The sequence below is a fragment of the Salvelinus sp. IW2-2015 genome, linkage group LG4p (assembly GCF_002910315.2).
Source record: "Salvelinus sp. IW2-2015 linkage group LG4p, ASM291031v2, whole genome shotgun sequence".
Taxonomy (NCBI): Eukaryota; Metazoa; Chordata; class Actinopteri; order Salmoniformes; family Salmonidae; genus Salvelinus; species Salvelinus sp. IW2-2015.
The window spans coordinates 18,276,945-18,290,753 of NC_036841.1; the positions used below are offsets into that span (position 1 = coordinate 18,276,945).

Sequence of the window (13,809 nt, forward strand, 5' to 3'; positions counted from 1 at the left end):
TCTGGGATGAACAGTTCAAAAGAATACTATGAATACGGCCCTGCTTGCATCCTTATCACAATGGCAGCCATGCGGGGTAGCTCATTCCTTGGGCAAGAAGACCATTCAATTTCACATTTCTTTTTACATTCATTTTTCTCCTCCTGCAGGCTGTTGATGAGCTGGTTGCTGACGGGCTGGTCCTGGGGCTGGCTGTGTCAATCTCATCCTCTTCTTCCAATTCACTGTCAGACTCAGAGACATGATCCTCATATTCAGAAATTCTTCATCTTCCAAAGTGGAAGACGCTCCTTCCACACTAGCTTCTCTCTCTGCAAAAAAACATTTCTAAGGCCCTCTAAGCAGAGATTATTTTTTCCATACTGATTGATTGTGGTAAGGAGCCACAAAAAAGCTATGGGGCAAAAAAGTATTTAGTCAGCCACCAATTGTGCAAGTTCTCCCACTTAAAAAGATGAGAGAGGCCTGTAATTTTCATCATAGGTACACTTCAACTATGACAGACAAAATGAGAAAAGAAAATCCAGAAAATCACATTGTAGGATTTTTTATGAATTTATTTGCAAATTATGGTGGAAAATAAGTATCCCCACTGGCAATGGCCTTGACATTAAAAACTGATAAGACAACCACTGACTTTAAGTGTTTTACTCTCATGGTATAGGTCTGCATTGGTGTTGGGATTGCTAACTGCTGACAGTAGAGTTTACACACATACTTACAGAAGACTAAGAGTAAAGTTGAATTGATTATATTTTAATTCACAATTGACTCGATTTTAATCCACGATGTCGAAAGCACATGGACATTGTTCAATTGTCAATTCCACTGCAGAAAAATGTAATCTGACACCAATACCGGTAGCTATGGTCTGAGAGGGATCAAGAAGAACAGAACCTCAGTAACACAACAGCATTGCAATGCCTTCTCAAAAAATGTGGTTATTTCATTATCAATTTTACCATCCATGATAATGTCAAGGAAATACAAAATAATACTGGCCAATGCCATGCGCAAATTATAAAACATCATTAGATGACATGTACAGTATGTCCCTACTCTTATACCTTATACGGGGTAACTTGTCAGATATAAATGGCTACAGCATTATATGAGTTTAGGAGTGCAGTTTGTATCTGAGAGCACATGAATGATACATTGGAGTTCATCACATAAGAATGCACAAGGATTTCAAGTCGAGTTTGACATGGAAATTGCTTGTCATCGGGACGTAATTGACACGATCATATAAAATATAAAGGCTTATGAGTGTGATAAGATGAGGTTGGAGTGCATTGTTGGAGTACAATAATTCATGATCAGCTTTTCTGGTATCATGTGGGGCCTGAGTTGGAGATAATCTTTCGAATTCACAATATACAATACAAATATTACGTTGGGTGGTGTCAATTGAATAAAAAAAATAGAAATGGCACTTTTCGATCCTTAAATTGGAATGTCAACTCATCTCCTAAATAAAGCTGAATTTAAATGGACTTGATCCCAAACCCTGAAGAGAGAAGTTATGAATGGGGAAAGGGGACGAGGGTGAACAGGAGACTGAGGACATGAGACGTGGATAGGGGATAGGTTGAACAGAGGGGAATGATACAACGGAGTTCATCATATAAGAATGCACAAGGATTTCAAGTCGAGTTTGACATGGAAATTGCTTGTCATCGGGACGTAACTGACCCCCCCTATTCCCTCTCACCACCAAGGCCCCGTCCCCAGTTGGCTCTGCAACCAATCGGCGTAGTTGGCCACCCGGGTGTAAACCCCATAAACCCTCTGGCTCCCACACTCCTCCGGGCCCCCCCATGACACCAGGCCTTGGGCCACCCAGCGCCCACTTCCGGGCTCCTCCATCACAAACGCCCCCCCGCTGTCCCCCAGGCACGTGTCGTGGCCACCCTCGTAGAAGCCGGCACAGAACATGTTGTCAGTGATGTTGTAGTTGATGGAGCGTGATGCATAGCTGGCCTTGCACTCCTCCTGCGCCACCACAGGCAGCTTGACATACTGCAGCACGTCCGACACCATGCCCAGGTCAGAGGAGAGAGCGGTGGTGTCGGCGGCCACAGAGGCATTGGGGTTGGAGATGCCCCAGCCGGCCACCAGGCCCAGGGTGTTGAGCTGGGGGCTCTGGGGCCTGTCTTTGCCCTGGGGAGGGGGCAGGCAGACGGGCCGCACTAGCTCCCCCACGGGCACCGCCTGACTCAGCTTGACCAAGGCGATGTCGTTGTTGTAGTTGCGAGGGTCAAAGTGAGGGTGGAGGATGACTTGTTCCACAGAGCGGTTGGTGGCGTTTTGCTTGGCACGGACGTCGTGCAGGCCCAGGTAGACTCGGATGTGTTCGGGCGCCACAGGCACTACGGTGGCGCCACGGCGTTGGGAGCGCAAAACGTGAGCGGCCGTGAGGACCCAAGACTCGGATAGCAGGGCACCGCTCCCGAACCAGCGGTCCTCCGGGACACGGGACATATCTTCCACGGTGAGGAGGACCTGCCAGGGGAAGAGACCTGGCACAGTGCTACGTCCCCCAACAATACGCTTAATCTGTGCTGGGAAGGGCTGGGACGGCTCCCCACATACTGAAACACACAGACACACACAGTGTGTGAGTTGGACTCATGCTCTCGTGATGAGGTAGCCCTGTTTGCATCTTAAAACCAGCGGCACGCTCGGTCCAAGAGAGAATTTTGAAATAGTTAAGATGATGGTTTCCTGAACAAGAGACCGGGACTCGGATCCCTACAGATCCATACACTCTTACTGTACAAATTCAACAGTTAGGCCTGCAGTAGTGAAGCTTACCTGGCAAACAGGTAGGAATTTTAGTCCCATGTTCTGAGTTGGTCCACTCTCCCTTCTCCCCACAGGTGTACATACCTGCACAGACAGTCAATAAATTACATACAGTTGAAGTCGGAAGTTTACATACACCTTAGCCAAATACATTTAAACTCAGTTTTTCACAATTCCTGACATTTAATCCTAGTAAAAATTCGCTGTCATCACCACTTTATTTTAAGAATGTGAAATGTCATAATAATAGCAGAGAGAATGATTTATTTCAGATTTTATTTCTTCTGACCCACATTCCCAGTGGGTCAGAAGTTTACATACTGTCAATTAGTATTTGGTAGCATTGCCTTTAAATTATTTATCTTGGGTCAAACGTTTCGGGAAGCCTTCCACAAGCTTCCCACAATAAGTTGGGTCAATTCCTCCCGAAAGAGCTGGTGTAACTGAGTCAGGTTTGTAGAACTCCTTGGTCGCACACACTTTTTCAGTTAAGACCACACATTTTCTATAGGATTGAGGTCAGGGCTTTGTGATGGTCACTCCAATACCCTAAGTCATTTTGCCACAACTTTGGAAGTATGCTTGGGGTCATTGTCCATTTGGAAGACTCATTTGCGACCAAGCTTTAACTTCCTGACTGATGTCCTGAGATGTTGCTTCAATATATCCACATCATTTCCCCATCTCTTTTGTGAAGTGCACCAGTCCCTCCTGCAGCAAAGCACCCACACAACATGATTCTGCCACCCCCGTGCTTCACGGTTGGGATGGTGTTCTTCGGCTTACAAGCCTCCCCCTTTTTCCTCCACACATAACAATGGTCATTATGGCCAAACAGTTCTATTTTTGTTTCATCAGACCAGAGGACATTTCTCAAAAAAATACGATCTTTGGGCTTTTTTTATGGCGGCTTTGGAGCAGTGGCTTCTTCCTTGCTGAGCGGCCTTTCAGGTTATGTCGATATAGGAATAGCTTTATATAGATACTTTGTACCTGTTTCCTCCAGCATCTTCACAAGGTCCTTTGCTGTTGTTCTGGGATTGATTTGCACTTTTCACACCAAAGTAAGTTAATTTCTAGGAGACGGAACGCATCTCCTCCTTCCTTTCTGAGGTCTTGGCTGATTTCTTTTGATTTTAAGGTAGGCCTTGAAATACATCCACAGGTACACCTCCAATTTACTAAAATTATGTCAATTAGGCTATCAGTAGCTTCTAAAGCCATGACATAATTTTCTGGAATTTTCCAAGCTGTTTAAAGGCACAGTCAACTTAGTGTATGTAAACTTCTGACCTACTGGAAAAATGATTTGTGTCAAGCACAAAGTAGATGTCCTAACTGACTTGCCAAAACTATAGTTTGTTAACAAGAAATTTGTGGAGCGGTTGAAAAACGAGTTTTAGTGACTCCAACCTAAGTATATGTAAACTTCCGACTTCAACTGTATATGCATATATGCAAATAGAAATATCAGCATTGGCTCAAATCATCATAACAAATGAAAGAACCCAGAATGTTTTCTGACTAATTGACTTGATTTTGGAAAAACTCCGGGTCCGTTTTCCCAATAGTGATGGAATTGAGGCTTACGAGTGTTTTAATGATGCATTGTAAAACACCCATTTCCCAAAACACCACGCAGTGCACGAGTTACAAAGTCACACTTGACTCTGCCATTGTGGGAGCTCCTGTACTGAAAATTATTCCAGAAATATGCTAAAGAAATCACTGTAAATCTTAAAAGTCATAATTTTTTAAAACATGTTTTACACAATACCATTTTTCCAACAAAATAATAAATATTCTGTAATTCAAATCAAACTTTATGCGCCGTATACATCAAGTGTAGACTCCACCGTGAAATGCTTACTTACAAGTCCTTAACTTCTTATGGCTGAAGGGGCAGTATTGAGTAGCTTGGATGAAAGGTGCCCATATCAAACGGCCTGCTCCTCAGTCATAGTTGATAATATTTGCATATTATTATTAGTATTGGATAGAAAACACTCTAAAGTTTCTAAAACTGTTTGAATTATGTCTGTGAGATTAACAGAAACAGATCAAAACAGGAAGTCAGAAATCTGAGCTTGTATGTATTCACCAGAGTCCCTAAAGAAATCCCCTTGAGCTATTAATGATGTTGCAATGCCTAGGGGTTCCACTAGATGTCAACCATCAATAGAAATTATAATGAGACTTCTATGATGTTGTGGGGGAGAATGATAGCAGAATCAGTCAGGTGTCCATCAAGCAGCCATTTTCTGATCATGCTTTTTCCTCGTGGAAGTCACTTACGTTCCATTGCTCACGAAGACAAGAAGGAATACTCCGGTTGGAACTTTATTGAAGCTATATGTTAAAAACATCCTAATGATTGATTCTGTACTTAGTTTGAAATGTTTCTTCGACCGGTAATATCACTTTTTGAAGTTTTTGTCCGATATAACGCTGACCAGAATTAGCGTTTGGATATGTAAACCAGACGCGCTAACAAAAGAAGGTATTTGGACATAAATAACGGATTTTTTCAAACAAAACAAACATTTATTGTGGACCTGGGATTCCTGGTGTGCTTTCTGATGTAGATCATCAAAGGTAAGGGAATATTTATCATATATTTTMTTKTTTATGTTGACGCCATCTTTGCGGSTGTGGYGTTTTMCTTTTGAGCGCYGTCTCAGATTATAGCGTGGGTTTCTTTTTCCGTAAAGTTTTTTTGTAATCTGACACAGCGGTTGCATTAAGGAGAGGTATATCTATAATTCCATGTGTATAACTTGTATTATCATCTATATTTATGAGTATTTCTGTTGAAACGATGTGGCTATGCAAAGTCACTTGATGTTTTTGCCACTAGTGAATCTAGTCGCCTCAATGTAAACTCAGATTTTTTTGATATAAATATGAATTGAATCAAACAAAACATGCATATATTGTGTAACATGAAGTCCTATGAGTGTCATTTGATGAAAATAATCGAAGGTTAGTGATTCATTTTATCTCTATACTGGTGTTTGTGAAGCTATCTTTAGCTGGAAAAAATGGCTGTGATTATTGTGGTTTTGTGGTGACCTAACATAATCGTTTGTAGTGCTTTCGCTGAAAAGCCTATTTGAAATCGGACACTTTGGTGGGATTAACAACAAGATTACCTTTAAAATGATATAAGACACATGAATGTCTGAGGAATTTTAATTATGAGATTTCAGTTTTTTGAATTTGGCGCCCTGCACTTCGACTGGCTGTTGTCATATCGATCCCGTTAACGGGACTGCAGCCATAATAAGTTTTAACCAACAGTGCAGTGCAAGAAGAAGAAAGTATTTACCAAGTAGGCTAAAATATAAAGTAATAATAAAAAGTAACACAATAAGAATAACAATAACGAGGTTATATACAGGGGGCACCGATACCGAGTCAGTGTGCAGGGGTACAGGCTAGTTGAGGTAATCTGTACATGTAGGTGGGGGCAAAGTGACTATGCACAGGTAACAAACAAACAGCGAGTAGCAGCAGTGTACAAAAGGGGCTGGGTCAATGGAAATTGTCCGGTGGCGATATTTATGAATTGTTCAGCAGTCTAATGGCTTGGGGGTAGAAGCTGTTGAGGAGCGTTTTGGTCCTAGACTTGGCGGTCTGGTACCGCTTGCCGTGCGGTAGAAGAAAAAACAGTCTATAACTTGGGTGACTGGAGGCTCTGACAATTGTATGGGCTTTCCTCTGACAACGCCTATTATATAGGTCCTGGATGGCAGGAAGCTTGGTCCCAGTGATGTACTGGGCCGTTCGCACTACCCTCTGTAGCACCTTACGGTCAGATGCTGAGCAGCTGCCATACCAGGCGGTGATGCAAACGGTCAGGATGCTATCGATGGTGCAGCTGTGGAACCTTTTGAGGATCTGGGGCCCATGCCAAATCTTTTCAGTCTCCTGAGGGGGAAAAGTTTTTTTGTGCCCTCTTGACGACTGTCTTGGTATGTTTGGAACATGATAGTTTTTTGGCGATGTGAACACCAAGGAACTTGAAACTCTCGATCCGCTCCACTACAGCCCCGTCGATGTTAATGGGTGCTTGTTCGGCCCGCCTTTACCTGTAGTACACGTTCAGCTCCTTTGTCTTGCTCACATTGAGGGAGAGGTTGTTGTCCTGGCACAACACTGCCGGTTCTCTGACCTCCTCCCTATAGGCTGTCTCATCGTTGTCGGTGATCAGGCCTACCACTGTTGTGTCGTCAGCAAACTTAATGATGGTGTTGGAGTCGTGTTTAGCTACGCAGTCCTGGGTGAACAGGTAATACAGGAGGGGACTAAGTACACACCCCTGAGGGGCCCCAGTGTTGAGGATCAGCATGGCAGACGTGTTGTTGCCTACTCTTATCACCTGGGGGCGGCTCGTCAGGAAGTCCAGGATCCAGTTGCAGAGGGAGGTGTTTAGTCCCAGAGTCCTTAGCTTAGTGATGAGCTTCGTGGGCACTATGGTGTTGAACGCTGAGATGTAGTCGATGAACAGCATTCTCACATAGGTGTTCCTTTTGTCCAGGTGAGAAAGGACGGTGTGGAGTGCGATTGAGATTGCGTCATCTGTGGATCTGTTGGGGCGGAATGCAAATTGGAGTGGGTCTAGGGTGGCCTTATAGAGTTGGTTGAGAGCAGTCTTAGCGCCAGTGGTGGTAAATAGACGGCAACGAATAATACAGATGAGAACTCTTGGTTGATAGTGTGGTCGACAACTCATCATAAGGTACTCTACCTCAGGCGAGCAATACCTCGAGACTAAGGTAAAAAATACCTAATACCTACTGGAGCAGGTCAACCCTGCTGTGTGTGCAGGCTTCTGTTCCAGCCCAGCACTAACACTCAACCTAATGAGTTGATTATTAAGTGTGCTATTGCTGGGCTTGAATAGATGTCTGCTCACCCAGTAAATCAGGGATCAGTGGAGCAAGGTTGGCCACCTCTGGTATGGGCTGAAATTATGCTTTATTAATAATAGCCTACTTGTTATTAAGATGTCCAACTAACCTTTACATTTGAGTTAGCTTGTGCACTTTGAAATTATATGAAAGTGTTAATTATTTGAAGTGAAGTGTTTAAACTTGTTAACTTAAAACTATTATTCAAGATGAACTAGTGTCAATGTTGATTAATCCCAGGTCACAATCCTGCAATAAAGAGAGGAAGGGAATCTGTCTCTAATTTGTCTGTTTCTGTGTTTTATTCTCAAATGAACACTACCTTTTTGTTCAGTTGTAAGCTCTCCAATTAGTTTTATTTGATTATCACTCTTTTTTTCAGGATATCAGCCACGTGAACCCATTAATTAAGCAAATGATATTGGCATGCAACGGCAATTCAGCCATAGGCCTACAGCAGCGGTTACCAACTCCAGTCCTTGAGTAACCCCAACAGCACATATTCTTGTTGTAACCCCGGACAAACATACCCGATTCAACTCATTGAGGGGCTGACGATTAGTTGACAAGTTGAATCAGGTGTGCTTGTCTGGGGGTACAATAAAAATGTGTACTGTCAGGGATACTCATGGATCGGAGTTTGGAACCACTGGCCTACAGTATGATGGCATTTGCCTTATGGCCATTTGCAACGCACCCATTGACATTCTGCATCTGAAGCAAAGAATAGCTTAACTCACACATTGTTTACATAGTGTTGAGCTATATGTTCTCAATTTAAAAACGATACCAGTAGACAATGTATATGAGGCTAATCATTATACCAGTTTTTGTACATGTATTGTGCTGACATGAAATTGTTTAGTGCAAATCTAACCCCTTGTAACCTAGGTAGTGAAATGTCTGGAAGCAGATGTTAGGCTCCTTAGTTTAAAACAAACTCACAACTACTACTACCACCAAGTTCAATGACAGATACTTTTCTCCCAGAAGGTCTCAGTGGCACTTGGAGTTGCCACTTTGATAATGAATATGGTTTGCCTAATGTGTTTAAATTGTAAAGAAAGAATAGTTAGGCTATAAGAAATACATTTTATTCAATGGGGCAAGGAAAACGCAGAGATGACACACAAAATACTTTTCATTTCACCCATACAACAATATAGCCTATTATTGAAATACAAACTCMCAAACTCATAAACAATAGTATTTAACATGTTCCAAATCACATGTTATATAGTCATACAGTATAAGGGGGCATGAGGACAAGGTGAAGGTGCTTTGTACTCAAATGGCACAACAGAATCCTTTAGATTGACCAAAGCACAGCATATTACAACCATCTAGTATAATTGAGTGATGTCTCCTTTCATATCTGGAAAAGGACAAAGTACTAAACTGCTGCAGCATTGCTCATCTTCACAGTGGGAATCAAGTCGATGGGTGTCTTGATAGAGGTCAGCTGGTGAACCTACAGTACATAAACAAATGAAAAGCACACCTGATGTTAGAATATACTGTAAACTCATTAGGTCATCTATATCATCAGGGCTCTTGATTGTTTGGTTGTGTTTAATTCATTCAGTTGTTTTAGTGTTGTATAAAGATTCAATCTATTGCTGGAACAACCAATCGTCAACACAGCAGGTTGTCCTACCCCATTGAGGCCTTTTTCCTATGACTGTAATGTCCATACATTTCCCCTCTTATGAATTAAGTTCTCAACAAATTATCATTGGGTCAGTACCACTGGAGTCTTTTTAGACAATAATATCCTCTTCTAGGCTATTTGGATGTCATATTGTAGAATTTGTTTCTCCCCTTTTCATGGTCATGGCTAGGATCCAGCTTTTGTCAAATTAACATCAAATTTGACTTTTTTGTAGCAGGTTAGTAGAAATTGCACAGCAGGTTAAGATAATTAGGTTAAGGTTAGGAAAAGGTTCAGCTAAATTGCTAAAAAATATATACTTTTAACATTAATTTGACAAAAGCTGGATCCCTTCTAGCCATTACCCCTTCTCATAAGCCTAGATTGCATGGTTGCATCTAAGAAAAGGTTGTTTTATTGTTCTGTCAACAGAGTAGGCCTAGGCTACCGTAATCTTAAAAAAGATTCTGCTAATGTCTCCAGTCATGTAAAGTGTAGTAGAATTTTATTAAATGTTTATCGAAGGCCACATTTTTCCTGTGCAAAGGAAAGATACCCGTAGGCCTATTCCACTACACACTCATTAATAGCCTAAATTATGACTATCCAATCTACTCATCACATTAGGAATAGTAGGCTTACATTAGTCTGCAAATGCAATGATAGATGCATACAATCCTTCGTTATAAAGCTGCATTTTTATGGTAAAAAAAATTGCTTCCTGAAATACTTGAAACTCACTCTCTGCCTATGTAAGAGACATGTTAATAGCTAGACTAAAAGCTATATAGCTAGCTAATGTTGGATAACTTAGCATAACAGCTAAACTAAACGGGGGAGAGAAAAAAAAAACGATCGGACTTACCAGTGGGTTCAGGTCTTCACGGGTAAAAAGGTTTCTTTGCTTTTCTGACAGTTCTTGAGTCTTGTCTCCGTTGGTGTTTCATGATTGCAGGTCATCTGTAAAAAAAAAAAATCCTGTGGTCTTTCCTGCTTTGTTAGAGCAGCCAAATACTGCACAGAAGTTGACCGTGATGATGAATCAACTTATTTTAGGCACTGTTATCATGCAGCATGTGGTAGCCACTCGGCTGTAGTTGTCGAAATAATTGATGTGGTGGGCTTCCAACATGGCGATCAGGATGTGTCATACATCAACTGGCACCCCTCTATGTTGACCTTTAGATTATTGGTTAGGCTACAGTGAAATGCACGAGCTTTCATTTAATAGTAGCCTATAGGCCTAATATACGAATATTGAAGCGGCTCAGGTGTAGCCTAATCCAATGGTTTAGTACTAGGTAGGTCTATCGATTGTACATATATATGAAAGTAATGTCAATATGTAGCCCAATCTAGCTATCATATAATTTGGTGCATTTTACAATTTGGTGCATCTCGGTTTTCATAAAAATAAAATTGAATCCTTGCTTCCCTTGTATATAACATTGCAAACTTTTTAGGCTATTTATATTTAACAATTACATTTTCAGCGGTCACAGAGAGACAGAAACATCTTTATTCTATGTTTAGCGGAAATCTAGCGACGCACTTTGCTGTTCTAAGAGTGCTCTGAGGCAGGCGTTATAGTACGAGCGTTTTCAAGTGCAACGTTAATAAAGACGATTTTGGGAAGCCGCTCGGAAATTTAAAGATTACCTTATGAAGGTTATATCGATGAATTTAGCCTTAAGATGCTTTTTGGAAACCGGGCCCTGGCTCTTATAGGGACCAGAGTTTTTCCTGGTCAGGTTGCATGGTCAAGAAAACTTTGGGCCCTAAGATGGGAACATACTGTTGATCTTGGGGTGAATCTGGTACATGGACTCCCTGCAGGTGTACTGGATTTTAGAACCGAACAGGGTGCTGTTGCCAGAGCTCTCGAAGATGACGTCACCCATGGCAACCTCCCCAGGAGTCCCACAATCCACCACTGAGAGAGGAAGGAGAGGAAAAAGAGTATTAGCAAATACTGTATGGTTTGAAGAAATGGATCGACAACTGGACAAGAGTTAAAGAGGAAACATGGGACATGAGCAGCACAAACATGTCATTAGATCGGCGGATATAATTTATTCTCCATGTACTTGATAATATGAATGATTTTTTAATGACTTCAGGGTTCTCCACAGGATTTTTTTTAACACAATCAGTCCCACCGCGACGCCGGCGAGATTTGGACTTTTAACCCCAAATCTAAGTGTGTTTGAGCTAAAGACTTCAGGTGTATACCGTTGGATTTTGTCTTCTGCATCTGTTGGTACCAACCATTAGTCTGTGTGATTAACGGGGGCTGAGCTAGAGTGGTGTTTGTGAGACAAGGATGGATCCCGAAAATGACATACCCAAATTTAACTGCCTGTAGCTCAGGACTTAACGCAAGGATATCCATATTCTTGATACCATTTGAATGAAACACTTTGAAGTTTGTGGAAATGTGAAATTAATGTAGGAGAATATAACACATTAGATCTGGTAAAAGATAATACAAAGAAAAAAACATTAGTTTTTTTGTACCATCATCTTTGAAATGCAAGAGGAAGGCCATAATGTATTATTCCAAACCAGGCGCAATTTAGATTTTGGCCACTAGATGGCAGCAGTGTATGTGCAACGTTTTAGACTGATCCAATGAACCATTGCATTTCCGTTCAACCGTTTGTATCAAAACTGCCCAAATGTGCCTAATTTGTTAATGAATAACTTTTCATGTTCATAACTGTGCACTCTCCTCAAACAATAGCATGGTATCCTTTCACTGTAATAGCTACTGTTTATTGGACAGTCAGTTAGATTAACAATAATTTAAGCTTTCTGCCAATATCAGATATGTCTATGTCCTGGGAAATGTTTTTATTACTTACAACCTCATGCTAATCGCATTAGCCTACGTTAGCCCAACCGTCCCGCGGGGGACCCACCAATCCTGTTTGAGTTAAAAAAACATCTGTAGAGTCTGAAATGGTTTGTGCTACAAACTATTAATGAAAAGCAGAGACTCTCACGAACATGCACATGTAACTTTTAACAAGAAACACCTGTTAATTGAAATGCATTCCAGGTGACTACCTCATGAAGCTGGTTGAGATAATGCCAACAGTGTGCAAAGCTGTCGTCAGGGGAAAGGGTGGCTACTTTGAAGAATCTCAAATATAAACTATATTTTGATTTGTTTAACACTTTTTGGTTACGACATGATTCCATATGTGTAATTTCATAGTGTTGATGTCTTCACTATTATTCTACAATGTAGAAAATAGTAAAAATAAAGAAAAACACTTGAATGATTAGATGTGTCCAAACCTTTGACTGGTACTGTAAATGGATTTTTATTAGGTTTTTGCTTTGACTGACCTAATTTAGTCAATAAAACTCATGTATGTAACTGTTTATGTAAAAAAAAAAAATGGTTTTCTACTTGGTTATCATGAAAAGAAAATGGTAAAACACTTTGTGAGGCTAACTATAATGGCTGGAAATGCAGATAAATGAAAAGCGCCGAGATTTTTGAACACCCTGTAACTGCCATTTCCTTCTTTCAATTTTTACATAGTGGTGCAGCCAGTCCACAATGTGACGCAGCGCCTTTCTTATATTCTTTGGGGAAAACCCGGACTATTACAGACTACTGAATGGATGGGAGTCTGATGATCACCAATAAAATGACTGATAGAAGAGAGATGAGCCAACGGGAGAAAGCATATTTTAGTGGCACTGTACATCTCGTCATGTGCTCATGACGCTAAAGAATTCAGTCCACCATAGAGGTTGTGGATTCTCCATAGTGCTAAATATGGCATGCTTCTCCTTCTGCTCTGAGATTCTATGTTCTAGGCTGTGGTTATTCAATTGAAATGTGTATTGGGCTCCCGAGTGGCGCACCAGTCTAAGGCACTGCATCTCAGTGCAAGAGGCATCACTGCAGTCCCTGGTTCAAATCCAGGCTGTATCACATCTGGCTGTGATTGAGAGTCCCATAGGGTGGCGCACAATTGGCCCAGTGTTGGCTGGGGTAGGCTGTCATTGTAAATAAGAATTTGTTCTTAACTGACTTGCCTAGTTAACTAAATAAATACAAATAAAGTATTACAGTGAAATAAACACAAACACACTGAATAAGAAAGATTCCAGAGTTTATTGCAGTGTGTGATGTCACACTCCAGAGTCAACAGTACAGTGTGATGAGGGAGACAAGGGGAAAAGATTCCTTATGACTTCCTACGATTGCTCTTCTCTCCTTGCCAATGCCATAACCTTGTAATCTAGAGAAGCACTGAACTTAAAGACACCAAGTCTGTATAGGGGTACTGGTTAGATGTCACTGCATGGCTTTAGTACAGTATCTGATTTCTTAGAATGCTGGGCAGAGATCGACGGCTCCTCCGAGATTCAATTTCTGGATGGCGGTGGATGAGAGGAGTAGGGAAAGAGGGAGAG

The 13,809-nt window shown here is 41.4% G+C and overlaps 1 protein-coding gene across 3 annotated transcripts in view; it reads right to left on the reverse strand.

Moving 5' to 3' along the window:
* Positions 1–536: 536 nt before the first annotated feature.
* The window catches only part of masp1 (MBL associated serine protease 1), a 55,140-nt gene continuing 41,867 nt past the window's right edge, over positions 537–13,809 (reverse strand). For 2 of the 3 annotated variants that reach the window (XM_023982730.1, XM_023982729.1), the window contains exons 9-11: positions 11,168–11,305; positions 2,818–2,892; positions 537–2,594 (exon numbers count right to left, since the gene is read on the reverse strand). In XM_023982730.1, coding sequence (XP_023838498.1) covers positions 1,711–2,594; positions 2,818–2,892; positions 11,168–11,305 — 1,097 coding nt within the window. In that variant the 3' untranslated portion in view covers positions 537–1,710. Of the gene's footprint in view, positions 2,595–2,817; positions 2,893–11,167; positions 11,306–13,488; positions 13,769–13,809 lie in introns of those variants that run through there. The other variant, XM_070438561.1, reaches the window with a different exon arrangement.